General features: G+C 46.3%; 1 protein-coding gene and 1 long non-coding RNA gene across 3 annotated transcripts; both read right to left on the bottom strand.

Moving 5' to 3' along the window:
• Nucleotides 1-215: 215 nt before the first annotated feature.
• LOC104574344 (uncharacterized) lies at nt 216-6,769 on the bottom strand. Its single transcript, XR_728955.2, has 2 exons — nt 6,426-6,769; nt 216-1,694 (listed from the first exon to the last, which is right to left on the bottom strand). It is a non-coding gene; the product is annotated as an uncharacterized LOC104574344 (long non-coding RNA).
• Nucleotides 6,770-6,890: 121 nt separating this feature from the next.
• On the bottom strand, nt 6,891-24,245 carry ZHX1 (zinc fingers and homeoboxes 1). 2 transcript variants are annotated; one of them, XM_088533302.1, is made up of 2 exons: nt 24,130-24,245; nt 6,891-9,758 (listed from the first exon to the last, which is right to left on the bottom strand). In XM_088533302.1, the coding sequence occupies exon 2, from the start codon at nt 9,539-9,541 to the stop codon at nt 6,926-6,928; it is 2,616 nt and encodes an 871-aa protein (XP_088389428.1). In that variant the 5' UTR covers nt 9,542-9,758; nt 24,130-24,245; the 3' UTR covers nt 6,891-6,925. The 2 variants fall into 2 exon arrangements, with proteins under 2 accessions (XP_088389428.1, XP_088389429.1); XM_088533303.1 differs by lacking the exon at nt 24,130-24,245 and adding an exon at nt 23,949-23,968.
• Between the last annotated feature and the right edge of the window lie 3,273 nt (nt 24,246-27,518).

Here is a 27,518-nt window from a genome sequence, read left to right on the forward strand (position 1 = left end):
TTGGAACGCGGCCCTGAGCAGCCCCAGGCTGCGGACACGGTGAGCGAGCCCCGCTGCGCCGGCAGCTGCATCCGGCCGGTCCCCAAACGTGACCAGCACCCCAAGGAGCCGGGAGCGCCGGTTTTGCGCAAGAGGGGGAAACGGTGCGAATCAGGACGTTTCCGTACGGTCGTGCTTCCTCCCGCTTTCCACACGGTCTTTTAAAAACACACACACGCAGTAAGGAGAAATTTATTCCATTATTTCTGCTTTCAAATTTTTGGTACAAAGTTTATTTTCAGAAGTTCTCCCAGGATGCCTGCTTCCACCAGCATCTTTCAGGGTTTCTTTTTTGTTGTTTTTTTCTTTTCTCTCTCTGATTTGTTTTATCTGTTGAAGCAAAAGCAGTAATTGCTACAGAAAGCAATAATGGCAATATTACAAATATTTTACAGCAGCATTTGTTTCTTTACCCCCCCAAAATAATAAAAATAAATCCAAAGACAAGATCCTTACTGCCACAAAGGCTTAGGTTTGTAATGTCAGAAGTATGCTGCGTTCCCATATATGAGTTGTACAAGTCCGGCACAACCTTCCAGGTTTGTGCAGAGCCTGATAAATAAGACACAGAAATATCAGTTACGTTATACTGTTTCTAAGAACTTTTACTCTGTAAAATGTTTGGTCACTCAAAGCTATAAGCTTAATCACATATCAAAGAACACAGGCAATAAAGCCCATCTTACTAGAACATATAGTAATAGGCCAAACAAAATATAGGAGGACAAAATCTAGTGGTCACGGAAGCCTCTTCAAAAAAGGTCTAAAACAGAATGTTTCCATCGTGTATGAGAATAAAAACGTACTGTATTAAAATTTGATTTTTTTTACAAGCTGTCTTTTAATCAGTCTTGTATTTACAGTGCAGAACTTCTGCCAACTGCAGTAGTTTAACTTTGGCACAACACTAAGTTCCAATCCTTTTGAGTATTCAAGTCCTGTGTGTGTCCAAAAATGTTCTTGGTTTCACCAAAGATTAGGCCCATTCACAGTTAACCAGTTATCTTGAACTGTTTCAAGAATTGCTTCCCCTTCGCCCCTGTGGGCAGCTACGAAGGAAAGACACTGTAAGCTATTGCATCAGCCGAGAGAAACTCTTCATCTGAACGGTAACAGTTTTGTCGCTTCCTTCAGCATCAGGTACACCAGACAGATCACACAGACTGCTACATACCAGACACCTTCTGAAAACCTTGCTGGTTGTTAGTGAATCGTCTTCCTCGTACTTCAAATACATTACAACGCATTAACTTAATTTCATTTCACATGTCAAACAGGACATTTAAATATATTGCAATATATTATAGGAATTGCAAAGCTCCATCATTTCTGTAAACGAGACTGACACCTGTTAACTCTCCTGTGCACGTGAAGAGCAGTACCTAGTGCCACATTTTCTATACAATATAAAGCCTTCCCGGGTAGGGCAACTCATTTTTAGTGCATTTCCATACAAACTATAAGTACACATGCAGAAAATCAACCGAGCAAAACCGCAAACACTTTTGTAAGCTGGAACCGAAGGGGAGAGGAACATTTCAAAATCAAAATGAAGCTCTTGTGGTTCCTCTTTTCGTATCACAGACGGAGTCGTGGCAACTTGAGCTCTTCTCTCACTCTAGCAGATTCTTTAGGGGAACTTTCATGATAGGTATCTAGTATTGAATAAGCATAAGGAAATACTTTGATCAATTGGATACAAACATTACGCAAATATTACGTATCTTAACACATTCTAAGTTATGCAAAGTCCAGTGCTTATCTAGAAATCTTCTGTAATACCTCAGAAACCCCGAGTCCTCTTTAAGCCGTGTATTACAAACAAGGATCAGCTGCTCTACCCGCCACTGCTCAAATCACAGTCCCCAGAAGGCATCGGGTGGGAAGTGGGGGCGACAGCCCCGGCAGGGCCGCCCAGCGCTGCGGGCACCGGCCCTTCATCCCTGCACGGAGTCTTCCTCACAAACCCTGCTGCAGGCCACGGAAAGCATCACCAGGCCCTCAGCTACGCTACGTTCTGCAGGGCTCTGAAAGTCACTTTTTGCAGGGAGTATTGAGGGGGAAAGTGCAGATTCTCTACAAAGCAGAAGGAAAAAAAGAAAAAAAAAAACAGCAGCTCAAGCCATTAACTTGAAAATATTGGCAGTACATCTTCTGTGCTCCAGAACTCTCCCTTTTCTAGAAGTGAGAAAATAATAAAGAAATTTGAGCTATTGGGTGTTTATAAATAGCCGTTAAGGGGATTTTTTCATCTTCTTTTACAACTTATTTCATTATCAAGTCTTTCCCTACAGTGTTTTAATACATAAGCACAAGCAACTTGACCCAAGAGGTTTGTGTCATGCCACTTGCTAAATCTGCTTGTCCCAGGATATCAAAACCTTGGAGTGACCCAGCACTGGTCTTCATGGGCAACTGAGCCCTTTACTAGTCTTTCCCATTTCTAATTAATACAATTATCACAGTCATTGTGAACAACTTGTTTTCTCTCTGATCACCGATAACCTCCTTCCAATAGTATATAAGGTAGGCAAAGTGATTCCTCCAAGAAATAGGAAATTAAATCAAATAAAATAGCTGTATTTTCTTGCACTCTACGCATTCAGGCTAGGGCCTGGATATTTAATATTACAGACACTTAATGTTTTATCTTTTCTCCTCAGGAGATACGAGTACAGTCAGGGGACTGAGATGGGCAGCACAAACTGATAACTGCCCCATTTACAGAAGGCAGCGCTGCCACCCGACGTGAACGTGGAGCCCTCTCCAAGTGCACAAGGGAAAATGTCCCCTGCTTCGACTGCAGCCTGGTCACTCCGCAGCCCGTGACTCGGTGCCAGATTCTGCTGTGCTCCCATCCGGAGGGAGCCGGAGGAGCTGGATGCCGCCGTCTTTGGGCTTCCTGGCCTGCAGGGCTGCACTCGGCTGTGAATCACCTTGTACGAGCTCCAGAAAATCCCTTCTCTAATCCGTGAGGAAAAGGAAGTGCTCTTGCCTGACTCAGAGTTCCTTGGTGAGTAGGAAGAAAAAAAGGCTTTTGCCCCAAGTCAGTAAATCATGCACTGAAAACACTATTTAATGTTATGTGTCCGCAGTGAGCTTCCTTCCCAATAATCCAAGTTACAGCTGGGAAGGATAGTGTTGTGAAAGAACACGTTTAAAAATGGTCCTGGACATAGTTCAAAAATGGAATGGCCTCATTTACTGTAGTGCATTAGAGAAAATCCACTAAATTCTAATCATGAGGTACCAGATACCTTTCCTCTCTTTGCCTTCAAAACAAAGCAGAGCTTTCTGGGTGCTAAAAATGAGTGACTGCAGAACTTAAGTTACTTACTCTGTCTGAACAGCAAGAGTACGACTTGTTTTGGCTGCTTTTAGGCAAGTGCATTTTGCAGGGCAAGCCAAAGTCAGTGCATCCAGAGCATCCTTCCTTTCCACTTCTTACAAGCCCGTGTCAGTTCATTCAAACCTTCCAGCAGGGACAGGTCTGACTTTCTTTCCACGACTAACTCTGGTTTTGGGGGTCACTGGCAGGTTGATACTGAGGGGAGAGCACTACGTAGATGGATTCGTGCTCTCTCATTGCCCTCTGAAGCTGATGCAACCCTCACTTGCAGATGCCTCCCCTCGTTCTGACACCACTGTCTCCTCCTCTCCCTCCCTGCACCTGGCTCAGGATTATCTTTATTCCCACACGAGCTGAATGCAGGGAAGCAGTAAGTGGCCCAGTGGGACGCGGTGCCCTTGGCAGGAAGGTGCACGGAGGAGGAAGCCCCGGGTGAGCCCCGGGGCAGCCCTTGTTCACGCTCCAGAGCGGAGCGGCCAGCGAAGCCCGAGAACCCCCGCGGCCCCGAGGGGAGACCTGAGCAAAGCCAAGCGGCTTCCCCACCTCACTCCCAATGCTGCTCCCCAGAGCCTAGCTCCTAGCTGGATCCACTTACAGAAAACACAGGCTTCCAGCCTGCATCCAGCCTGAAGGAAATGCAGGTATCTGCATCCCTCAGGAACTGACCCCCGGCATGTTATTTCATGGAAATTCTGCACTCTGCAAAAGGATGGCATCCCTGCAACTACTGTTATGCAGAACTAGAACATTCACAGCAGCTAAAATGTGACCCAGGCTACGAGCAGCCATCCTCTCTGATCATTTTAATGGAAGGAGACTTCCAGCCAACTATATTTAGTCTGATAAACAATGTGTTTCCTCTTCCTGTGTTTTCCAGACCAGACATGCTAAGACCTACCATTGTATTTGAGTGTTATTTCACAGAACACTGCCAAAATGGAAAATGTCCCAGTTTAATTATATAATTAACTCAGATATTTACTTTTTCCCCCTCTTTTTTAAAGAAGGTTAGATTCAATGCTCAGCTAAATGTGGTCTCTGCTAACAAAAAGGGAGGGGAAAATTAAATCTTGCGCTCCATAAGAATTAAGCCGACTCCAGATTTTGCTTGCTAGAGGCATGTTTCCAAGAAGATAAGGGATTTAATATTTTTACAAAAATTAAAACCAGCATGTCTTTCCCTCCACGTTTTGTCCTTTCCCACTCAGCAAGCCCTGAATTTTGACCCTGTATCCCCAGCAGAGCTTGAAGCTAACATGACTTTTTCCTTGCTAGCATCTGCAACAGCCTCATCCACACAATTACGTGCCAAACAGGGATATTTCCTCACTGCTTTTAGCAGCTGATGCTGAGAAGGGCGGATTTTCCCTCCTCTACCACTTACATCCAGACTCATGGGACCCCCGTCAAACACACGGACCAAACAGTCGTGCTTCTTGCCTGGCCCTGATGTTAAACCAAGGGCTGCCAGGCTCCTCCTCGCAGGGATCAGCACCAAGGGAAAAGGCCACTTTGTCCCTCCCTTCTCCAGTCTTGAAGCCAGGGTTTCACAGCCCGACCTCGTGACACCAAACCAAGAGCCACAGTGCAGAGCATCCTCCCGCAACCACACATGTCCCCAGTGAGAGCAGCACTCGGGAAGGATGACAGAGTTTTTTGTCAGACATTTTTTCCCCCTTCTTGTTCTGACCTGGGTTTCACCCATAAGCAGCAAGAAAAAGATGATCCAATGCAGGCTTCTCTGCTTCAGAAAATCATGACTGAAAGGGCTGTCCTGGGCTTTTGACAATTGCTTATTACAGTGAGAAAAAAAGAGCAATTCTAGATTAGGTTCTTGGAAATATGGAAATATTGGGACCCATTTTCTCTAAGCTGATCTCTCAGTGGTCAACAGAAACTTAAGCTGACAAAGATGTTGAGAGATGAGCACGTGGAAGCTGCTGGAACACTTTCTACTGCTGCCAATGGAAAAGCAGAAATGCTGGCAGCAGCAGCACCAGCTCAGCTCCCTCTTTGGACACCTCAATCTAACATTACCTATCCCTAAGAAAGGCAGGCAGAAGCCAGGGCACACACTGCTCTTCCTTGGACAACCACTGCTCACCATTCCTCTTGGGAATCTGCTCCACTGTTTTTAAGGTGGCTATACAAGCCCTACTACTATTTTATAGTCTTGGGACTACTATTTTCATAGAGTCGTTAAGGTTGGAAAGGACCTCTAGAGATCATCTAGTCCATTTTATAGTCCTGGGATCACCAAGTGTTATTTATTTATTTTTAAGACACTTATTTAAGATGCAGAATATATTCTCCATCGGATTAAGCTATTTCTGGAGTTCAATTCACATAGCTCAAGCTTCATCTCTAAAAATAAGTGCGTTCACTCAACAGCCCTACAAGCAACCAGCGCAGTGGTGAGCGGAACCCGTTAGGATGAATTTTGGTTACACTTGCACACAAATTATTTAACTGGGCTGCTACTGAATAAGAACAATTAAATAATACTGTTCATCATTCCTAAGCATCCAAAACCCCTATCACTTAACTTTCCTTGAGAACTAAAAATCAGAGTATTGCCTAACTTGCGTGAAGACTGCTCCTACTAGCATCCAAAGACACTTTTTGTCTCTCTATCTGTGTATTCTTACAAAACCCTAAACAACTCTGAACAGCTTTTAGGCAATTCCTCCCCACCTCCATATTTACCATAAAACTGCAGTGTAATATTTCAAAGAATTACTTTTTTTTTGGCTACAAAAATGCTTTTCCCAACATTTTCCAACAAAGGAATGAATGTACAAGCTAAAGAGAAATCTTGCTATCAACTACATCAAGTCTGTCAGGCGTTTAAACTAAATTGATGTAGGTTACACTGACTGGCTTTAACGAAAAGCATCTTCTGGTTCTAAACCCATCCGGTTAGCTCATAATTATCAACAAGAAACATTTCAGCACAAGCTCTGTAAACCCCAAACACTCTGAATATACACGAGAGGTGCCAATATCACCTCATTTTCTCAAACCAAGCAATCCTCACCCCTAGGTTCATTGATTCCTTTGTCACACTTTTCCCCTTCTCTTTTCCTTTGAATTCTTTCCTCAAGAAACAAACCCAGGCCTTGAAACCTTTCAGGTGAAGTGACGTTTGCACAAAGACATCTTAGGTTTTTTGTGTTTTCCTCCTTCGTGAGTGAGCAACGGCCTCCTACAACACTGGAAAAATGTGTCTTTTTTTTTTTTTTTGGAATTAAACAACATAAGGCAATTAAATATTGAGAAGCAGTCCCGTGAGTGCTGAAGCTTCCCGTCAGCGACGCAGAAGAGGAGGAGCTGAGCGGGAGCCGACTGGCACCTCCGTGTCCTAGGCTAGGCCTGAGCGCGTCCAGCCCTGGCGCAGGGAGGCCGCTACGGGCGCCCTGCCTGGGCCGAAGGAAGCTACGAAGCAAGTGCTTGCTAAACCAGAAGGCCACTGCCAACTGTTTGGCTCTTCATTGACGTTGAACCCAGTCCATGGGTATTTGGCCCCCAAATTGCACATCAATCCAACTTGGAGAGCTTGCGCTTAACGTGCCGCGGAGGCTCCCACGTGTCACTGTCATCCGTTTCTTCCTCCTCTTCCTGTTCTTCTAGCGTTTCATCCTCCTCCTCGTTCTCCTCAAAGAGCTCTATTCCCAGCTCTAATCTTCTTTGCCTTTCTGCAAACCACTCTCTGACCTGCTCGTATCCCATGTGAGATTTGGCTACAAGTTCATCAAGGTCTTGCTCATTGAGGAATTTGTGCTTCATGTAGTAGTCCTTCAGGATTGCTGCTCCAGTTTTGAACTTTATGACAGACACTCCTCTGTCCCAGCTATTTAACCTCTTGCTTCCCCGAGGCCTCCCCCGAGGCCTTCCTCTCCCCCTCCCTTTTGGTCTTCCTCTCCCTCTCTTCCTCACAAAGCCCTGTCCATTCAGACTGTTTGCATTGGCGCTCTGGTAGTAATAATACCACTTCAAGCCACCGTTTTTCCAGGCATAGCGAGTATCTCCAAACCAGCTCACGATTTCTGACCTTGGGAGCCCCGTTTCCTCTGCCAGCTTGTTGTATTCCTGTGGAGACGGCCACTGTGTGCGGACAAAGGAACTTTTAAGGAGGTGCAGCTGCTCCGGTGATTTTTTGACAACTTTGCTTGCAGAGGAACCCCCTGATTTTGGCCCTGCTCCATCTCCTGCAGACGTTTCTCCAGCCTCCTCTTTCGAGCTGCTGGCGTTGCTGTCATTCAGGTCAGCTCCCTCTTCCTTCAAGACGTCAGACTTCCTTCTTTCTGTGAACCAGGCATCAATCTCTCTCCTGGTAAGTTTGGTTTGGGCTCTTAACCTATTCATTTCCTCATCTGTTAGCACGGGGTTATTCAGGAAGCTTGCTTGCAGGACCTGCAGCTGCTCGGCCGTCTTTTCTTTGAATTTCTGCGGGGTGAAGTCGGGGAAGGCACTCCACGAAGCCTTGCTCTGTGCGGTGACTCCCGTTGGGGACTCGTTCATTTCATCGCTTGAGTCGATGACAATGGGGGCACATGAATCGCTGTTGAGATGAATCCCATGGTTATTCTTGGAGTTCCTCTGGTTGTAGCGGGTATCGCTGAACCACTTCTTGATCTCTCCTTTAGTCAGGCCTGTTATCTTCATCAGCCTAATGATTTCTGAATCTTGAGGAAAGTGGTTTTTAAGGTAGCTGACCTTTAATTCTGCCAGTTGCTCCTTCGTTTTTTTTGCTCGGATGCTGAAAGAGTCGGGATTCAGCAGCGTGGCTTCATTTTTGACAGGCTGGGGGGCCGGAACAGCAGCTACTTGCTTGGTCTCCGCGCTGGGCTGGGCAGCATGAACCTGACCCTTCTGCAGCTGCGTTTGGCTGGGGACTCCCGCCACGGTCAGAGCTATCGGGGCTGTTACCGGCAGCGTGTTCGCACCCGCGACCTGGGTGAGAACGAGTCCTGGCTGACCGACTATTTGGCACGTCTGCAGAATGGAGGGCAGGCCGTTGCTGGCCGAGATGTGCGCTGGAATCACCGTGATCGTCTGGGGCACGGTGTGCACCGTGCCGTTGAACTGCTTCCTCCTCGCCTCCTCCACTTCCTCCGGGGTCCAGCTCACGCCGTGCTTCAGGCGTTGGGCAGAAAACCAGATTTTAATCTGCTCCTCTGTGTACTTAGCTTGGGTGGAAAGAACAGTGATTTCTGACATGGTTGGGTAAGGGAATTTGTTGTAGGTGTTAAGCAAAAGAGGATTGTTATCCAAAGCAGTATTATAGGCTGGAATGCTATTTACAGGTATTAAGACTTTGGGAATCAGGCTGGGATTCTGCGGCGCGGCGACGGCGGTGATGACCTGGGCCACCCCGGGCGGCATCACGGCGGCCGGTGTCACCACGGCGCGAGCCACCTCGGCGGCGCTGCCGGCGGCCGCGGGGCTGCCCTTGGCCTCGGGGAGCGCCGCGGGCGGCTGTCCTGCCACCTCCTCCGCGTGCGGCTCCTCCTCAGCTCCCTTCTCCTCCCCAGGAATGTCATCGACTACACTGTGGAAAACAGCAATGCGCTTAGTCTCCGTCTTGTTCTTCATCATCTTCATAATAGGCGTTTTGCTAATCGAGATGCCTGAGGAGGGGGTCTCAGAAGGGTCAGCCTGCTCGGCATTCTCTTCTCTAACAAAACTCCCATCAAAAGTGAGATCGTTTACTGTTTGCTCAAAGATTGTCTGATTATTACGTTTCACCATGGTCAATTTAAAATTCTCCTCGCCAGGGTGGTACTTCACATTATGCTCTGAGAGCGCATCATATCTTTTGGTAAGGAAATTGCATTCTACACAAACGTAGGATGAATTTAATACTACGTTGGGATGCTCCGAATCCACGTGAAAAGTAAACATATTGAGATCTGGCGTTTGGAAAGTACAGTATTTACATTCATAGCCTCCTTCTACTTTCAAATTCTTCTGATTGTCGGGATCCCCCCCGTCGGGGACGTCCTCGTCGCTCGCGGCGCTCTCCGCCGGGGGCTGCTCGGCCGGCGCCAGCGCGGGGGCTGCTCCCTCCGGGCCCGCCGCCGCCTCCAGATCCGGGTCCTGCTCGCTGGCCAGGACCATGCACGGGGTGGTTGACTTCCGCTTGCTTGCCATGCCTGTTGCGCGACAACGGCACTGAGCAGTCGGACGCACACTCGGCTCCGAGCTCTTCTTGGGTTATAGTAATGGCTTTGGGTACTTCAAGTCAGTTCTTGCGACGTCTCAACATTTATCCCATTAGCAGCTTTTCTTTTATAGTGCAATCGGATTAAGAATAGATAGTTGAGGATGAAATGTTGAGACACACTGTTTTAAAGTCCACATCCACCACCTGTAGCAAAATAGAGACAGCGTGATTAGTTCAATTTAAATAACTAATTTCTATTCTACTACAGACTACGGCTACAAGTAATTCAGCCCTTAGGGGTTCAACCTGTCACCGCGTGTCTCCTGAAACCAGCGCCCCCATTCCAAGAAGAGACGCTCAAAGATAAGGTAAGGTAAAATAGTCTGAAATTTGTTTTAAGTTCACGCTAATGTAGTAAAAGGTGCAAAATCTGGGATGGTATAAACTGAGGAGCTGGGTCTCGTTTCCCTTTCCTCAGCAGCCGTCAGCCTGGCACAGCGCTGAGGTCACTCGTGCTTTTGCCTGCGGGCGGCCTTGTCTGAGCTGCTTCTCCCAACTGCCCTGTGGGCACCAGCCCCACAGCCCTCCCCAAAGCCCCCCCTCTGCCACCCCCTGCTCGTGTTTTCATGCCAGAGCTTGTGAAAAGGCAGGTTAAGAGGGTTTTTCTGCTGCACGAAGTGGGTACGTGCAAGTGCAGGGGGGCTTCTCTCCCCGGCCCCAGAACAGACAAACCGATGCTGCTTGAAGGCAGAAGATCCTTTCTTTCTGCCCAAATGTCACTCACCCTTTCACCACCAAGCCAGACCAATAAAATTTGATTGCTGGCACATGGCAATTAACTAAAATCTATTTTCATGGCTCTGTGCATTAACGGGGACATGATTGAGAGAACTGTACCAGAAAAACGCATTAAGACTGAAATAGTAAGCAGAAGCCAAACGAAATTCTGTATTTTCTGTTAGAAAAATAGATACCAAATAAAACGGAGACCCGAACAAACTCAGAGAATAAGTATATTCTTAAATAGCATAGACTGGAGTGCATTTTATCCCACAGGGGCCACAGTCAGCGTCTTGGAAATAACACAGAAACTACCACAGAGGGTTGTAAACCCTGCAATAATTTTCTTCTTGAAATAAAATCACACACTGATCTCTCAGAGCAGAAAGCCCTAAGATATGTCATTTTTTAGGCAGTGCAACATCATCTGCTTCTCGAGGTGGCTGCATGCTCAAGTGAGAGAAAAACACTTGGTAGCCACCTCTGTTGGCTGTCTCAGATGCTTTAACAGGTTAAAAACCCAAGGCTGGTTTGGCTCGTGACACAGTTTTAAAGGAAAAGAAGAGGGCAGAAGGAAGAAAGGCAGACTCAAGAAATACTGTTTTCTACAGCATGGTAATATGATTCATTATTTTTGATTATGAGGATGGCAGAGGCTGCGGATGGGAAAGAAATGAATAATTCTTAGCTTCACATTTTGTTTAGAAAAAAAAATGTTCATCCACATAGTGTTGCTGCCACACAGAGCTGTTCTGTAAACTCTTTTCAAAGGTGTGGGTTGCCCCTCACTTGTTTCATGATAATCCCCCTCCATGTTTTTAAACAGTGACCCTCCGAGTTTACCTGCACCAGCTCTGTGCCTCCCTGCAAAAGCACAGCCTGCTCTGATAGGCTCTTCACGCTGAGTTCCTGCAGGAATCCTCACCCCAGAACAACAAGTATTTAATAGCAGCGGGCTTGAAAGGTCCCTTCTCCCCCAAGCCGGAGCGCTGGCAGTCTGTAAAACTGTGCGCAAGCCTGAAAGACATTTATTTCAACGTACATAAAAGCACATCCTGCAAGCCCTGCCGTTTACCTTGGCAGCGAGAGAAGCGGGAGGCCGAAGGAACCGGATCCCGTCGTGTCCCCGTCCTGCGGGATGGGGGAGCCGCTGGCCACACGGCCTCGCGGCTCTTCACAAAGGACAGCACTTGCCAAGACCGAGTGTTGAGTAACTCTCCCGGGGCAGAGCTGGGTGGTATTACCTAATCCCTCGGCCATCTTGAGTAAAATTTCAGAAATGCCAGAAATGCCCATTGTCCGAAGCTATCGGAGGGCTCCCGACTCCAGCTGCAGGGCCTCATCCGCGCTGCGCGACGCTGGGTCTTGGCCCCGGCAGCCCGCGTGGCTCAGAGCTGACGGGAGCTAAGGGAAGGCATCACCAACCGGGCACGCAGCGCTGAGGACGCTCAAGATACATATACATATATAATAGATATAAGCTGAATCTCTGTAACACATCCCTATTTTGATTTGCTGTGGCTAAGTGTGGCTCCCGCGCACAGGCAGATGATCCTGACCCTCTGACGTTTCCCAACCAAGCAACACGTTTCTTTGCTGCGAGCAGGTTTCAGATGAAGAAAGGTTCGTTCACACTCTCCCAAGGCTTTTTTTTTTCCCCAAGAGGATGTTGAATTTCCAAAAACCTGTGTTTATGTCAACACAGGGCTATGAAGAGCTACAACGGCCTTCGCTACAATCTCAGCGCAGCGACGTGCCTGCGACCCCTGCAGCCTTCTGTCCTCTGCAAACCCCAGTCCCCCTTCTTCTTGCTGCTGGCAGGATTATTCCATCTGCAGCGTCTGCTTCACACGCTCCCTCAGTTTACTGGGGGATTCCAAAACCCCAAAGCTGAGTCGTTTATCGAGCTGACTACGAGCCACCCTTATGTGTCACTTCATCCAAGTCACCTCCCCACAGGATCCTGACCCAGGTATCTTGGCTTAGCAAGCGTTGCAGCATCCCTGTTAGCTGATTTCAGTAGGCAAATTACTCTGGCAAACACAAACAAACAAAAAACAAGCCTTTGTCTTAACAAAATCTGTTTCTGTCAATCCACTTTTTTTTTTTTTAAATGAACTTTTTTGTTGTCTAGGTGCTCCAGAGTGTTTTTTGGTAAATTCTCTCTGTGGAGAAACATCTAGTTGATTGATCTGTATATCCCCCAGTGTTCTCCACTCCTCTCCTGCTCGTGCCTCTCATTTAAGAGCAGGTATCACGCTTGCTCCAGCCCCCTGGGACCATCCCAGCCTTCATGAATTCTTAAAGGCCACCACTAACAGCTCAGAGGTGCTTTGGCTGGTCCCTTAAATACTTGAGGGCCAGTGACATAAGGTCTGCATCACGATTCGGTATCATTTCAGCTTTCCTCTTCCTGTTGAGCCCTGAGTTGTATCCCTTAGTGTTAATATTGAAGTCACACTGTGCCATTCGGTTTGTCACGACATGCTTTGGGTGGTGGTAGTGTGTCAACAGCGGCATTTTTGAGTATTGAAAGAATTTGGAGAAAAGAAATTTTAATTAGTTCCACTTTTAGCCTCCAAATATTACTTGTTATTGCAATTCCCTTTGGGGATTTTACCTCAGGTTTCCTGTGGGCTACATTCCCAGCAAAACAAATCCACAGAACAGACCATTCCCAGCAGTACAAAAATCTAGGTACAAGCACACGCTTCTGAAGCCTCAGTCATGTCTTTGAACAGGCAGTCACTCAGGAAGCTGCTGTTCACAAATGGAACAGAAACCGTTAACGATCCCAATTCATTAACTGTTATTTCAGCAGAGGTTTGTTCTCCAGAGTGAAATTCAACACCCAAAGTTCTCTCTCTGTCAGGTTTGGATAAAGCTTTAAATAAACATTTTCTAAATGCAGAGAGAAACCTGCTGCCTCAGAGCTCAGAGAGGGATAAGCTGAAGGGTTGAAGTAGGAGATGTACATAAAAAAAGCTGCTTCTCACACAAACTTTTACCTACCTCTTCTCCCCCGCCCAGCAAGAGGTAGCTAATGCAACGAGGGATAAATGAGATTACAGAAAGGGTTGTTTTTATTTGCTTGCTGCATGACCCTTTTATTCAGCAGGCAGGCAAAGGGGGAAAAACAATCAAACCCAAATAATGTGATTGCAAGAACACGAACAAGGTGCCCCTACAACGAGCACGGTCGTTTGTGCTACTGTTCTTGACACGTGAAAACATAACTGCGCTTTACGCCTGCCCCTGCGGATGCTACGGATGGAGCGGGAGAAGCCCCAGGCAAAGCCGCGCTGCCGGACCGCCCGCCACGGCCGCGGCTCCGCTCCGCCGCTGCCCTCCGCAGCTCCTGCGCGCGGCCAGCCCGGCGCGCCGGCGTCCGCAGCGGCCCCGCTCACACCGCGCGCGGCCGCCGCGTGTCTCGGGGCCGCTCTTCTGGAAGGGGAACCTCACACCTGACCAACACCGCTTAATGCAGACACTTACCATATCCCATACACAGCAGCACAGCCGAGTTCCCTTTTTTTGCATAGTTACAGCTCTGCTTTGTTTTGTTTTCTGTACTGTTACATATATTAAAAAACATATATTAATCTGAGAATATTTAAAAGAATGTTTGGGGTTGAATAAACATTTAATCCAACCCCCAAATGTTTATTTCATACTGGCTTCGAAAGCAACTGAACAGAGGAAAACTCCTTCTTTTAAAAATTGTTTATCAAAAAAAGTTTCTTCTGGAAATGTCAAAACATCAAAACAAAAGGTTTTGTTCTCTCGGGATTTCCTTCTTTAAAATGAAACAATCTGGCGTAGACACAACTTCACAAAATGTTCCTTTCAACATATCTGCATATTTTTTTTTAGCTGAAAAGCTCTTAGGGAGCTCAGTTTTCCCAGGCCCTCGCGTGGAAGCGCTGGAGGTGCCCGGCCTTCCCGGCGCCCCGGAGCTCCTGTCCCGCGGCCGCTCTCCGTGTTTGCCCTCCCCGCAGCAATGGGACATCTTCTCCCCATGGGCCTTGGAGCTCTCTGCCCTCCAAATGAGCTACCAAAAATTACAGCCAAAATAACAGCCTCTGGTGGAGGAGGATTCATCAAATGCAGCTGGTTTAAAGCAGCCGGCACCTGTGCGCGCCAGGCAGAAAAGCACCACGGAGAGAGCGTGGCAAAGTGTCCTGCAATTCCTTCTTGGAAGCCAAAGGAGGTGATGCCTTATAGCCCACAATGCTGCCTTAAAAAAAATCCCTAAGGAGAAAGGCATTTCTCAGGCCTCAGGGCTAGATCCTTGCCAAGTTTCAAGTTCCCTATGGCAAATCCCTGAGGTGCAGAGCTGTTCAGGAAAAGGGGAAGTTTTTAACATTGAGGATGCCTCTTTTCCCTTCCTTGCTCCCCTTCACATTCTCTGCTAGCTTTGAAAAAGCTGAATGTCCCCCCCCAGAATTCAAAGATCAGAACAAAACCAGGCTCTAAATGGGAACAATGTGCAGGAAATTCTCATCTAAAAGATTATAAGAAGGTGAAAATAGGACTTGCAATAGGTGATGTGCACAGCTACACACTCCCTATGTACACACGGGTGGAAAAATTACTCAGGAGAGAGACCCAAGATGTAAGTAACCTGCAAAGGATCCCAAGGAAAGGATCTTGAAAAGCAAAACACCATGATTCCACAGTATGGATCTGTTTAACACTCTTCAAGGTGAAGATTAGTGCTTAAAATGCATCAGCAACTGTTCTCCAGACACCTCAACCACTCACACAGGCTTCTCCAAACATCGCCCACAAGCCTCACACCCACCCGCTCCCCATCCCGAGTCTTCCTGAAAGCCAAAGGGAGGCTTGGGAAAGCCCAAAACACAAGCTGATATTTTGGGAAGAGTTTGGGGATGGTTTATGTGGCTCTGAAGTATTTTAATGTTATACTCCCCACCCTGACCCAGCCAACTCCATGCACGTAGCAGCACTTTTCACAACACAAGCCCAAGGGTTAAGTTTCCCTCTCCGTGTGCAGGCAATCACTTACAGTAAGCGAGTATTCCCAGGGCAGCCCCAAATTACTGCGAGGACTACAGCAATCCCAGCACATTCCTGGGATGCTGCACGTGAATGTTACGGCATGGTGCAAGTAACAAAGCAGGTGCTCTCCATTCCGTGTTTCCTCGGGATGAACATCCTTTTGGGGACAAAGTAATGAGAGCATCACAGCACCTCAGTGCTGGCTTGGACAGACTCTGGCTGCCTGCACAGGTTGTGGAGATCTGCAGGGAGATTTAAAAGAATTTCTATCCTTGGAAGGTTTCAAAGCTTGTCTGGACAAAGCCCTGAGCAACCCTAACTTCAAAGGCAACCGGGCTTCAAGCAGGGAGCTGGACTAGGTGATCCTCAGAAGTCCCCTCCTACTTGTTTCTAGGACTTGGGGATGTTTCAGCTTGTGACTAGCAGAGCAAGCTGCCTGCATAAACACACTCTGCGGGACCCAACTACCTACTAAAATGCCACCGTGCACCAAGCTGACCTTTGCCAAAAGCAAAAGCACTTCTATTTGCAACCACGACTGGACTCCAGGCCCCTGCTGAGCCCTGTCCTTTCCTTGGCGGGTCCTGCTGCTGATTTCTGTGGGAGACAGCATGTTATTCCACGTGCGACACACACTGGTCCCCCTCCTTCCCGCATTCCCAACGTGGATAAACGCTGCCTCCTGCCAACGGGGCCAGCGACAAGGGAAAGCACAGAGGAATTCGTAGCATTGCCAGTGTGAGAATGGGAATAGTGAGCTGAATCTGGAAATGAGGGCACGTTCGGAAGTCGCCAAGCGATGGCTCCGTGCTCGAGTTACACTCGAGCAATAGAGAGTCGGGAAGGGCTAAAGGAGCAGCTCTTGCAGGAGCCGCACAGGGCCCTGACGCGACAGCAAAAGTAAATAAGAAGATCACAAAAAACAGACCACTCGGTTTCACTTTTTGTTTTTCATGGACTAGATTAACCCCACAACATTTTCACAACAGAGTTTAAGTAAAAAATAACTAGTTAATTAAAACACTGCTATTAAGATGAACAGCTATGAGGCCCTTTAAATTTAAACACTGAATCAAAAAATCCAGTTTGTTCTGTTTTGAAATGCATAGGTAGTTTAAAGCTGCATAGGTAGCCTCGGGTCAAAATCATGTTCTTACTGCTTTGAATGAGGATGGACACTGAAATTCTATAAATAAACACACTGTGTATTTAAAAATACATCCAAGAAGCAACTTAAAAGCCCCTAAAAAGCAAAGCAAAAAAAACAAAAAATCAGTTGGAATCCGAAACATTTTGTGAATTTTAATTTACACTAACATTTCAAATATATACTACACATATTCCTTCATATGAGTATTATCTAACTTATCAACACTAAAACAGTTACCCTCATTAAGAGCACTGCTGAGTGGTTTTGAATAACTGAGGTACTGCTCTCACTGTAAGCTCTTAGGTTTTCATTAACAGGATAAGAGTAATGAGAAAAAAAAATACTAAAAAAGGACAGTTTTGATTTATACACATTTTTTTTCGCCTTATTTAAATAGACAATTCCTAGTGAAAAGGCTGTGTGGGTGGCAATCAATGAGCAGCCTCCTTTCATGTTTGGGCCCAAGGTTTACCAGGCCTAAAAAATCTTAATGGACTTGGATATGTTATCACAGAAACCATCAGCTTAATAAGTATGAATAAGTGTCATATTTTGTCTCATGTATCAGCAGGCTTTAAAACAAAGCCATGCTTGAAGAAATGAATCCTTAGGTATTCTACACATTTACAGTAGCTTAATTAATAATGCAGCCATGTTATGCTGTTTAGGGGAATTGTTAATTAAAATTTAATTTCAAACTGAAAGCAGTCTGACATAAATTGTGAGTAACAGGAACTAATCATTAACTGAAAAATAAGATTTGCATAATTCACCATTTGACACAAAAATGACAAATTTTAAAATTAAAGAGTCTGAGTAAGCATATGTTAAGACAAAGGACTGGTAAGCACGGATATAATTTACCTCTTTAGTAAATAAGATTCTGCAAACCACGATATCGAACAATGAAGATGTGTGCCATTTAAGAAAGCTATCCCAAACGTAAATGTGAATTGAGATTAAAACGCAGTATTTAAATCAAGGTTCCTTGCTTGCAGATTTAAGCTGTGGTTAAATCCCTGTTTTAAACCACTTTGATTTCTGTCAGCTACTCCCATTCACATCCGCAAACGCTCCCGAGTTAACGCGGTCGGCAAAGGGTTTGCGGAGGGGAACAGGAAGAGGGACAAGGGGAGGCAAGACCAGCAAGTCCAGCGTGATCGTGGAGAGGAGCGAAGTGAAGCAGCGCGGGGAGGGCTGAGGGTGTGGTGCACAACGAGACTGCTCATCAGAGTGTCCAAGTTCGGCAGGAGAGAACAGGCAGGCCCGGGAAGCCCGTGGGAATAAGATGCATCTGCTGTTGCGGGCAGACCTTGCAAAACGTTACTGGTTCCCGAGCCTGGGGCGAGGATTTTTCCTTCACCCCCTTTCCCACACCCTTCCCCCTCTCCTTTATTTATTTATTTATTTTTCTTTTTTTTTTTTTTGACAGCCAAATACAATATTAGCTTGATTTTTTTTTCCCCTCCCATCATCAAGCTGAGGCCGGGTGAGAATATTTGGTGTCTAGACTAACAAATGTTTGCAAAGATTTTGCAAGACCAGTTTATGGGAACAGACTCTACTTTTTGTTTGCTGCTAGGAAAAAAAAATAATAGCACAAAAAGCAAACGAGCACTATCATGCATTTGTTTTAAACTGCATATGATGGCACTGCTATTTTGTGGGCAATCAATACATAATTCGGAAGAAAAAAATGCTTTTAAAATTCAAAGCTATCCCTGAGCTGCTAAGGTTCTCTTGGAAACTGAAGGAGGAGTCTGGAATTATTGTTCTTTTGTTTGCAACCCCCAGTGGGAAAGGCAGCACACAACTAGAAACCACTGTGCTTTGAGGCAGCATGAATCATTAAGAAGAAAGATCAGCCCCCCCTTCACTTAAACGTTAGATATTAGAGCCGAATCCAGGACAAAGGTAACCAAAATAGACTCCTTGCTTCCCAAGTAGTTATGGGGTTAAATTAAATATCCAAAGGGATTATATAAATCTTAAAACTTCCTCTCCTGAAAGGTTTTGCATTTTGCAAAAACACGGCCTCTCAGGACCCTGATTAGAAGCATCGGCTTCTCCGGTGGAAATCAGCAGGATAAGCAAGGACCCAAGCTGATGTTTTGTTTTAGTATTTGCCACAGAGGGTACCCCAACACGGAACGGCTGCGGCTGCGCTCTCATTGCGCCGCGTTGGGCGGGAAGGACCAACCCCTGCACCCCCGGCCCAGCTCGGCTGCCCCCAGCGCTGCTCTCCCAGCATCCAGGCCGGGGCAGCGCCCGCGCGCACCGATTCCTCACCCGCATCGGATCCAGAGGAACGATATTCCCCACATCTCCTCAGATATCCCCCCGGACACGCTCGTGCCACACGCACCTGGGCTGCAGAAAGCTTAGAAGCAAGCGTTTCTAAAGTGAAATTTTAGTTTATTCAATAACATAAAACTTCTCACTCATCATATGTATATAACATATAATTCCAGGCATTTGCACACATATCTTTCTTTAGTATGTGCGCAGTAGGTTTATTTTACTTTGTATTACTCTTTTTCCCTCATGTCTCCTCCTTCCCCCAAAAGAAACAAACAACTAATATTAAGCAGGCCTTTTCTTTTCCCCCTGGAGGAATCCAAGAACCAGAGAATTAAAAGAAAAAAGCCACTTGTCAAGACTCAGATTTAAAATGAATGTTTGTGCACTGCAAGATAAAACTCCCAAAGCTTCAGTCTTTGCACAGAGAGCAAAGTCTCCTTCTGTCTTAGATTTGCTGGAGAATTCTGCTGATGAGTAAAGAATTTTTAACATTATTTCACTAACAATAATAAGCTAAGCATATTAGCATATAAGCTAATAAGCAAAGCATATTAGGAAGCAAAACCAGAATATGCAAAGAGATACATGGGGTAAAGGTATGTGGATTTAAATTGTAATTAAATGGATATATTCATTTAATTAAAATCCAAGCAGATATCTCAGCAGCAGCTGCCCATGCACTCACATGAAGCTCCAAGTATGGTGAAGCTCTGCTGCAACTCAGCTCCTCACCAAGAGGTTTGCAGGACACAGAGCCATAAATATTCAGCACTGTAAACCAGGCGGGATGAAGTGCAGTGCTCAATGCTCCAGAAATTCCACCCAAGCTACAGAAGTGTTTCATCATGCTGAGAATCCTACCGAGAGGCAGAAACTCCTAAGTTTTCATGCTTGCTTCATCTGGCTCCCTCCGCAAGTGCTGCCAAGTCCCTGAATAACTCCTGATCCAACCCTGACTTGCAGGACATCCGCGGCTCAAACAGCGGTGGCCGAAGGCCGCTGACCTGTGCATGGAAAGGCAGTACTGCCCTGCTTTGAAAATATTCTCAGGATTAATCAGGTATTTGGTTAATTTGAAATATTAGGTATTTTGAAGAAGCACATGGCTACAGGGTTTAAATACACATCTTCATAGTAGGCCCCATGGATTAGTTATTGTTTCTTCCTCGTCCCATCCCAGTTGTTTCTCCTTCATTCTTTTCATGCTATATTAACATTTCTAGACCTCTTTTTGTTTTGATTAGCAACACAGATCCTTATGCCCACACACGGCCCCAGCAGTAGGGTTTTAAATTCAAGAGTATCTTGAGATATGAGGAACATCTTTCCATTACACAGCAGAGAAGAACACAGTCAACATCAGAATCACAGAACGGCTGAGGTTGGAAGGGACCTCTAGAGATCATCTAGTCCAACCCCCTGCTCCAGCAGGGTCACCTAGAGCACGTGGCACAGGGTGGCATCCAGGCGGGTTTTGAAGATCTCCAGAGAAGGAGACTCCACAGCCTCTCTGGGCAGCCTGTTCCAGGGCTCTGTCACCCTCACAGGAAAGAAGTTCTTCCTCACACGGAGGTGGAATTCCCGTGTTTCAACTTGATGAGGACAATACACCCCAATTTTAGGAGGTACTTGTTTTGGGAAGAAGACCCTGCTGCAATCATGACTATGTTGTTTGTGGCACCCAAGCCTGCACGCTGCCTGTGACTACACAAATGTACGTTTGTATCTATAAAGTTCTTATCATCTTCCGAAGATAAAACAGTATTAAAATAATCACTCTCCTAACTTGCAAACAAGGACTCGAGCCTTAAAACCTGTGTAAAACACGTTCCTCATTCCTGGTGGCCGCTACAAGCTGACAGCCGTTCCCCGTCTAGCTACACGTGCTCCACAAGCAGCTCTGAAGATGCAGCACGACGCACGCATGGAGCTGCCACTGTAACCACGAGGCGGCTGGAAGGCTCCTGCCTGCCGGGGCCACGTGGCTGCCGTGGGGCTCCGGGTCGACACGGCAGCACCATGAGTGGGGTCGGCACCACGCGGGCTCTGCGATGCCGCTTGCACGGGCGCCAGCTCCAGGGTTTGCCCAGCAGCAACTTCAGACCGTGGGTCCCGCCAGCGCTGCCTGAAATCCCTGCAGCTCCTGCCGAGAGCAGCGGAGCGGGAAGGCGAGCGGCACCCTGGAAAACGCCCCCCGAGCAGGCCAGGTTGCACAGCACGAACCTCGGGAAACGGAGACGCTTGTCTGAAGGGCTCTGAAGACCACACGAATCCTGCTCGAAGATACTCGGCTCTTCTAGACCTGCTCTCAAGCTTAAGTTCACTTCAACCCCCTCCCCAAAAGGAAATATATATATATACACAATATATATATAAAATATATAAAAATAGCTATGAGGTAAAAACTGACTAATAAAACCTGAAAATGAAGCTTTCAAGGGATGCTGGCAATCTTTGTTATCTTCAGTATCATTTAAAGAGTCTAAAATTAAAGTAGCAATATATTCACAGTTCTTTAGTTATACAGTTTTCCTAAGTGTTCTTCCAGCGACATTCACTCTTTTACTGGGGAGCAATTTCCCGTGCTTTAAGCAGGATGCTGCCACGCTTTTGTTTTTAACAAAATAGTAAATGTTCTACTCTATATTCTACTCTATATTCTTGTCCCTCTTGCACTGAATTCCATTTAGCTTCACAGTTACTATGCTCCCAAAGACACTAAGGATAAGATAGCATTATAATATCTTGCCAGAAGCAAAGACAGCAGCTTTTCACTCTGTTTGGACTCATTTCTGTAGCTGGTTAGAGAGAAATCACTGGTAGTAGAGACACCGTTTTCAAGAACGCCCAACAGTTCACCGAACTCTGAAGGACACAATGGAGAAGACAACCCAGGAGACTTTTCCCAAGGTCTTTCCAGCTCCATGACTAAAACACAAGGGAATGGGGAAGGAAATATCATTTAAAGTGGGGCAAGGCACAGAGTTATGAAATGGCATGCGGGTATACAGGGTGAGGAACTGTATCTTTTTGGGTGGCTTCCACCTCCACAGAAAAAAGAAACAACAGCTTATGCAGCAAAGTGGTTTGAATGCTTGGGAAGGTGCTAAGCTATAATATATAAATAAATAAAGTGAGCAGCTAGCAGGATAAAAAAGGTGCTGATGGCAGAAGAATCATGTCCTTTTAGTGGCTTGAAGAAAGAAGCATCTTTAATGGCTAGCTTGTCAATATTAGAAACCTAAACAACAACAAAGCAGTGTATTCCTATGGGCATATGTTCAAGAAAGTTGGTATTACTGACATGTAAGGGAGATGCGCATGAATCGACTGCCAAGATCAATAGCGCTGCCTACTTAGGAAATATCAAATAAAAAAAGGGGGCAGTGGCAACACACTGAAAATGGCGCCACTTGTTTACAAGGTGCTGACAACTTCGGACAAACAATCTTGGACTTTTATGGATCAGTGACCTCACACGTAAAGCACAAGACGGAGAGGGAATACTGACCATTAATCAGGAGAGAACGGGACGCCCAGGCCCACGCACACACTGATAGAAATGTTAATAACTGCCCCCCACCTCCCACCATCACAACCCCAAATCTGTTATCACAGGAGGGCTTAAATTAAAGCAACATACACTGGGGGGAAAAAAAGAAAGGAAGAAAGAAAAAAACAGCCTGCCAAATTTAAGAGAGGCTCAGGTTTTCAGAAAATTAGAGAAAATAATTTAATAATATAAAAATGCTGTATCTGACAGGGAAATCTAAATTAGGTCTTACTTTGACAGGTAAAGAGCAACCGAACTGAGAGGTAGAGATTAGCTACGAGGGATCGTGACTTGGTTACGCTCGACATGAGCAAACAGAACGCAAAGCAGCTTACAGGTACTCGGTGCTTTAAAAGTTGCTGTTTTGTAGAGACAGGAGAAAAAAAAAAAAGACTGAACTCAAACTAGAAGAATCTGACTTCATCAGGCTGATAATTCTTAAAAGAAGATTCCTCTAAATTCCAAAGAAATCACCTCCCAAACAAAAAGGCCATAAATGTTAAACATAACCAGACAAAAAAAAAATCTAGATTAAACCCTCCCTTCAGATCATAATGAATAGGGGGAAAGGGAGAAGGGGGAAAGTACAGAGACAATTATGAGCTTAAATATGGTTAAATAAGACAAGAGTGGCAAGAGCCTTTTCAGCACATTGGGAACAAAGAGGAATCCTAACCGTGGTGCAAAGTCCATTATTTGTGAGTAGTGCCTCGGTGTTGAGAAATCCGCCGAAGGCAGAGCCGTTCCACAGGGAGCCCTGCTGCTCCCCGGCATCGCAGCTGCTCGCGGGGATAAACACCCTCCGCTCCACGGGCAGCTTGGAGCGTGAGGCCCGCAGCTAAGGGCAGACACCCCGGCTCCGGCACCTCAAGGGCTGCTGTCGGGAAGGAGGGAACCCTGGAAAACTCGCAGGAGCCGTCAGAAGAGCAGGGCAGGAGGCCTCACGGAGTCGTGGGCTCCGCAAAGACAAGTTTGGGGCGGCCCTGGCGCGTGTACGCGCGTGTCGGCGGCAGGGCAGCGCGGCCGGCCTGGCTGAGACACCAGGGCCAGCAGCAGGGAGGCAGGCGCAGTTTCAGATATATGAAGTGAAACCAATAAAAACCACGTATTTCTAAGCAGCTCAGGGGGATTCAGCACAACTGGGACAGCGTTTAAAGGCAGCGACAAAGGCTTTCCCGAACGACGCGCACAAGGGGGGTCTCAGTGGAGCGCTGCTGTCACACAGGTTGTTCCAACAGCTGCACCGTGCCTTTTTTTCCGCCTTTTTTTCCGTGCCTTTTTTTTACAGGGATCTCTAAGCTGCCCTTTTCTGCACGAAATCCCAGCGAACAAACCAAACAAAAAGCCGCCGGCCGCCGCCGCCAGCGGAACCCCGCGGGGTGCCCGGATCGCGAGTTCGGTGCCGGCGCCGCTTGTCGGGGCTCCCAGGGCGGGCGCAGGCGGGACCCGTCGGGGCTCGCGCAACCGCAGGTGCCTCCGCCCGCCCCGACGACACCCCCGTACTTGACCCCGGGGGACGGCAGCGCACGGCGGGGCACGGCATAAAACACAACGGGGATCCATAAATCCCACAAAAGCACCCAAGTACCTGCCCGGGCGTGGAGGGAGCGGGGCCGCCTCAGCCGCGGAGCCGCTGGTGGCCGGCGCTGCGCATCCTGCGGGGAGAGCGGAGTCAGCGCCGCCGCCCCGGCCGCGGGGAGGCGCCGCGCAGCCCCCACGCCACCGCCTCCCGCCGGGCGCCCGCAGCCCCGAGGCAGGGCCGGCCCTACCTGGCGGCCGCGGCGCCGCGCTGCCCCCGCCGCCGCCGCCTCCTCCTCTCAGGGCCGCGCCGCCATCTTGCGCGCCCCAAACTACTGCGCGTCCTCGGGGGCGGGCGGGCGGCGGGCGCGCCGCGAGCTCCCAGCGCCGCCGCCGGCCGCCCGGGCGCTCCGCTCGCCGCGCCCCGCGGCGCCCACTCGCATCGTCGCGGCGCCGCCGGGCCGCGCGGGGAGGCCGAGCAGCGGCGGCCGCGGCCTCAGCCTCCCTCCCAGGCAGCGGGGGCGGAGCCGCGGCGCCGCCCCGCCCGGCGGCAGCGGGGCGGCCCCGGCCCCGTGCGCGGCCCGCGGGGCTCGCCCGCCCCGGCCGGGCAGCGGGGCCGCCCGCGGGAGCCCCGGGCGCAGGTGGCGGCGGCGCCTCGGGGCACGGAGAGGCCGGAGGAGGCGGGGAACCTCAGCGCGGGCCGGCCGCAGGCGAGAGGGAGGTGAATCTTATATGTATGTGTGTCATATGTATGTATAATATATGTTAGATATATATCTGTGTGTAATTGTTAGGGATAGCCTCGCTGTCCCATCGCCACAAGTCCGAGATTGCAGCCGCTACCCCGCGTCTGTCAGCAGGGAGGGCAGTTAGGGAGAGCCCAGAGCCACCATCCCGGCCTTTAACAAAGTGGCCCAGAATTAAAGGTTTAGGGGGGAAAAAAACCCTACAAGTCCAAAAAACATTTCTGTTTACACCTACTGAGAGCTGAGAGGGCCTCTTCAGTTAATGCACACTCACAGGGTCAGTTTCAGCATTTAGGTTTAGGATTTAGGCTTAGCTCCTGCCCCGCACTCTCCTGCAGTGCTGTGTTTCTACTTGCTGTTTTTAGCAGGGGTTTGAGATCAGACACCCAACTCTGCTAAGTTGGAGATCAAGCCAAGGCAAGATGGGAGCTTCCTGTATTCTTCACTGTACATTTTTCTTGTTTGCCTTCGTCATATAACTGATAAACCAAGAATGGGGTAAACTGTTCACTTGAAGTATTCAATATACCAGTAGGAGTCTTTAAGACTGCCAAGAAAGATTTTTAATGCTCAAATTATTCTAGAGTTAAAACAGACAAGCTCAAATGATGTTTTACTTTTTATTAAAACATACTCAAACAAAACATATAGAAGCTACAGAGAGAAGATGGAGATACTCTGCATGGTACACAAATGTTTGAACATATGTTAAAGATAACGTGACAACTAAAGCTTTCATACAGCGATTGCACAATTAGACATGCAGCATCTCTAGGTGCTATGTCCCATCCCCTGTGCAATAACAGCACCATACACGTTCTTTTTTGTGCTTTTATCTAATTCCATTTTCAAAAAATGAAGAATGTGTATCTTATTCTCATTTTTTTTTAAAAAAATCTGTTAAATTAACTTTTTTTGGTCTTCTGGTTTGAAGAGGTGTCCATCTTCAATAAGTATATTTAAATAAAACTGAAGCAATACCGTTTATCAGCAAGAGAATATTCTGTTTTAGGCAATACAGAAGGTTCTCTCCAGAAGATCATAGGACTATTTCCAATTTAACTATAAGCCACGTATACTTGCAACTAACAATTTATTGTGATTTTATATCATTCTATTTTCAAAAAGGGCAGAATGTGTATCTTACTCTCAGTTATTTTTGAAGACATCTCTGCTAAATTAACTTTTTTTGAGGGGAGGGTGTCTTTTGGATTGAAGAGCTATCCATCTTCAATAAATGGTATTGCTTTAGTTTTATTTAAATATATTTACCAGCAATACAATGTTTTAGGCAATACACAAGGTTCTCTCCAGAAGACCATATAACTCTTTCTAGTTTAACTATAAGCCACTTACACTTGCAAATAACAATTTGTCATTTTATATAAATCTATTTTCAAAAAAGGTAGAATGTGTTTTCTTATTCTCAGTTATTTTAAACATATCTGTTCTTTTTTTTTTTTTTTGATCTTCTGGATTGAAGAGGTGTCCATCTTCAATAAATGGTACTGCTTTAGTTTTATTTAAATATACTTATCATCAATAGAATATTCTGTTTTAGGCAACACACAAGCATTCTCTCCAGAAGACGACAGAACTATTTCTAGTTTAATTTAACTAGAAACCACCTATACTTGCAGCTAATAATTTATATTCTCTTTATTGTTATAGTTAAGATTCTTAGTATATTTGAAGTCTTACTACATCTAAAATTCTATTCTACAGTATCAAAATTATTGTCGGTATTATAAGCAAGACTAAAATTCACCTTAGAATCTTGCTTCCTGTTTCAAGTTGTCTTAAACAAAGGTATGTCATAGCAAAAATACGTACGGTTGTGGAAACAGTGTTCCTTCCACACACTTTCTTTAGGTTAATTCTATGAAAGCCATTAGAGGTACTGTCAGATAATTAAATATTACCTACAAACTGGATTAAGAGGTTTCTAAAGAATATACTTTTCATGTGATGGAGTAAGATTTGTTTTCAAGTGTTTATGCAATACACAGTGGCATACACAGCCTCACAGACTGATGCAGAAAAAAATATTCTAACAAGTTGGAATAAGATAATAAAAGTTTATGAAGTTTTCCAATGTCCTGTTTCAAAAGAGGCACTGAGTGTCTGGAAATGTTCAGTTCTACAAGGTTCCAAAAGACACCAACAAACAAATGTCACATAAAAAGACGACATGAAAGACTTTAACGCAAGGTGTTAGTGGACGAGCAAGCTGAACATGGGGTTCTCAACAGAACATGTATATCCTTCTGTCCAAGCCTGCTCTTTCTCATACAGTATGTACAGGACAAATATATCCATTAAAAGCAGTTAAAGACTTCACTTAAGATTTCTTATATATATTTTATATACATCCATATATAAAACAAAATATATATTTTAAGATATGTTTGTTTTATATATGGATGTATATAAAATACATAGGTATATAAAATATATCTGTATGTATATAAATCTATAGGTATTTAGAAGTACTCTTTACTGAACTATAAAGTACTCTTTACTGAACTATATACAGCTAGCAGAACAGAATACAATTAAACTTTTAAATTTCTTCACACAAAGTTAAAGAATCTGTAAATACATCCAGCTGTTGGTGATATTTAGCAATAACATGTGCTAAAACCATCACAATGCTTCTATATTCTCTGCAGTTTCAGAGACATCCCTGTGTGTCCAAAAGAGTATAGAATACAGAGCCTGGAGCAACAGTTAGGAAGAGATCCGCCCTGAGAAACCACAACTACCAGCCGAGAAAGCTGTGTTATGTATGCTGAATAATTAATTTACCTTTGCTACTTGCACGGCGCACTCACAAGAGAGAACTGTACTTAAAGCTAAAGAAAAAAGGTAGGAAACAAATCCAGGCACATTTA

The sequence above is a fragment of the Tinamus guttatus genome, unplaced genomic scaffold (assembly GCF_059628265.1).
Source record: "Tinamus guttatus ecotype Peru unplaced genomic scaffold, ASM5962826v1 Tinamus_guttatus_pri_ptg000492l, whole genome shotgun sequence".
Classification (NCBI taxonomy): Eukaryota; Metazoa; Chordata; class Aves; order Tinamiformes; family Tinamidae; genus Tinamus; species Tinamus guttatus.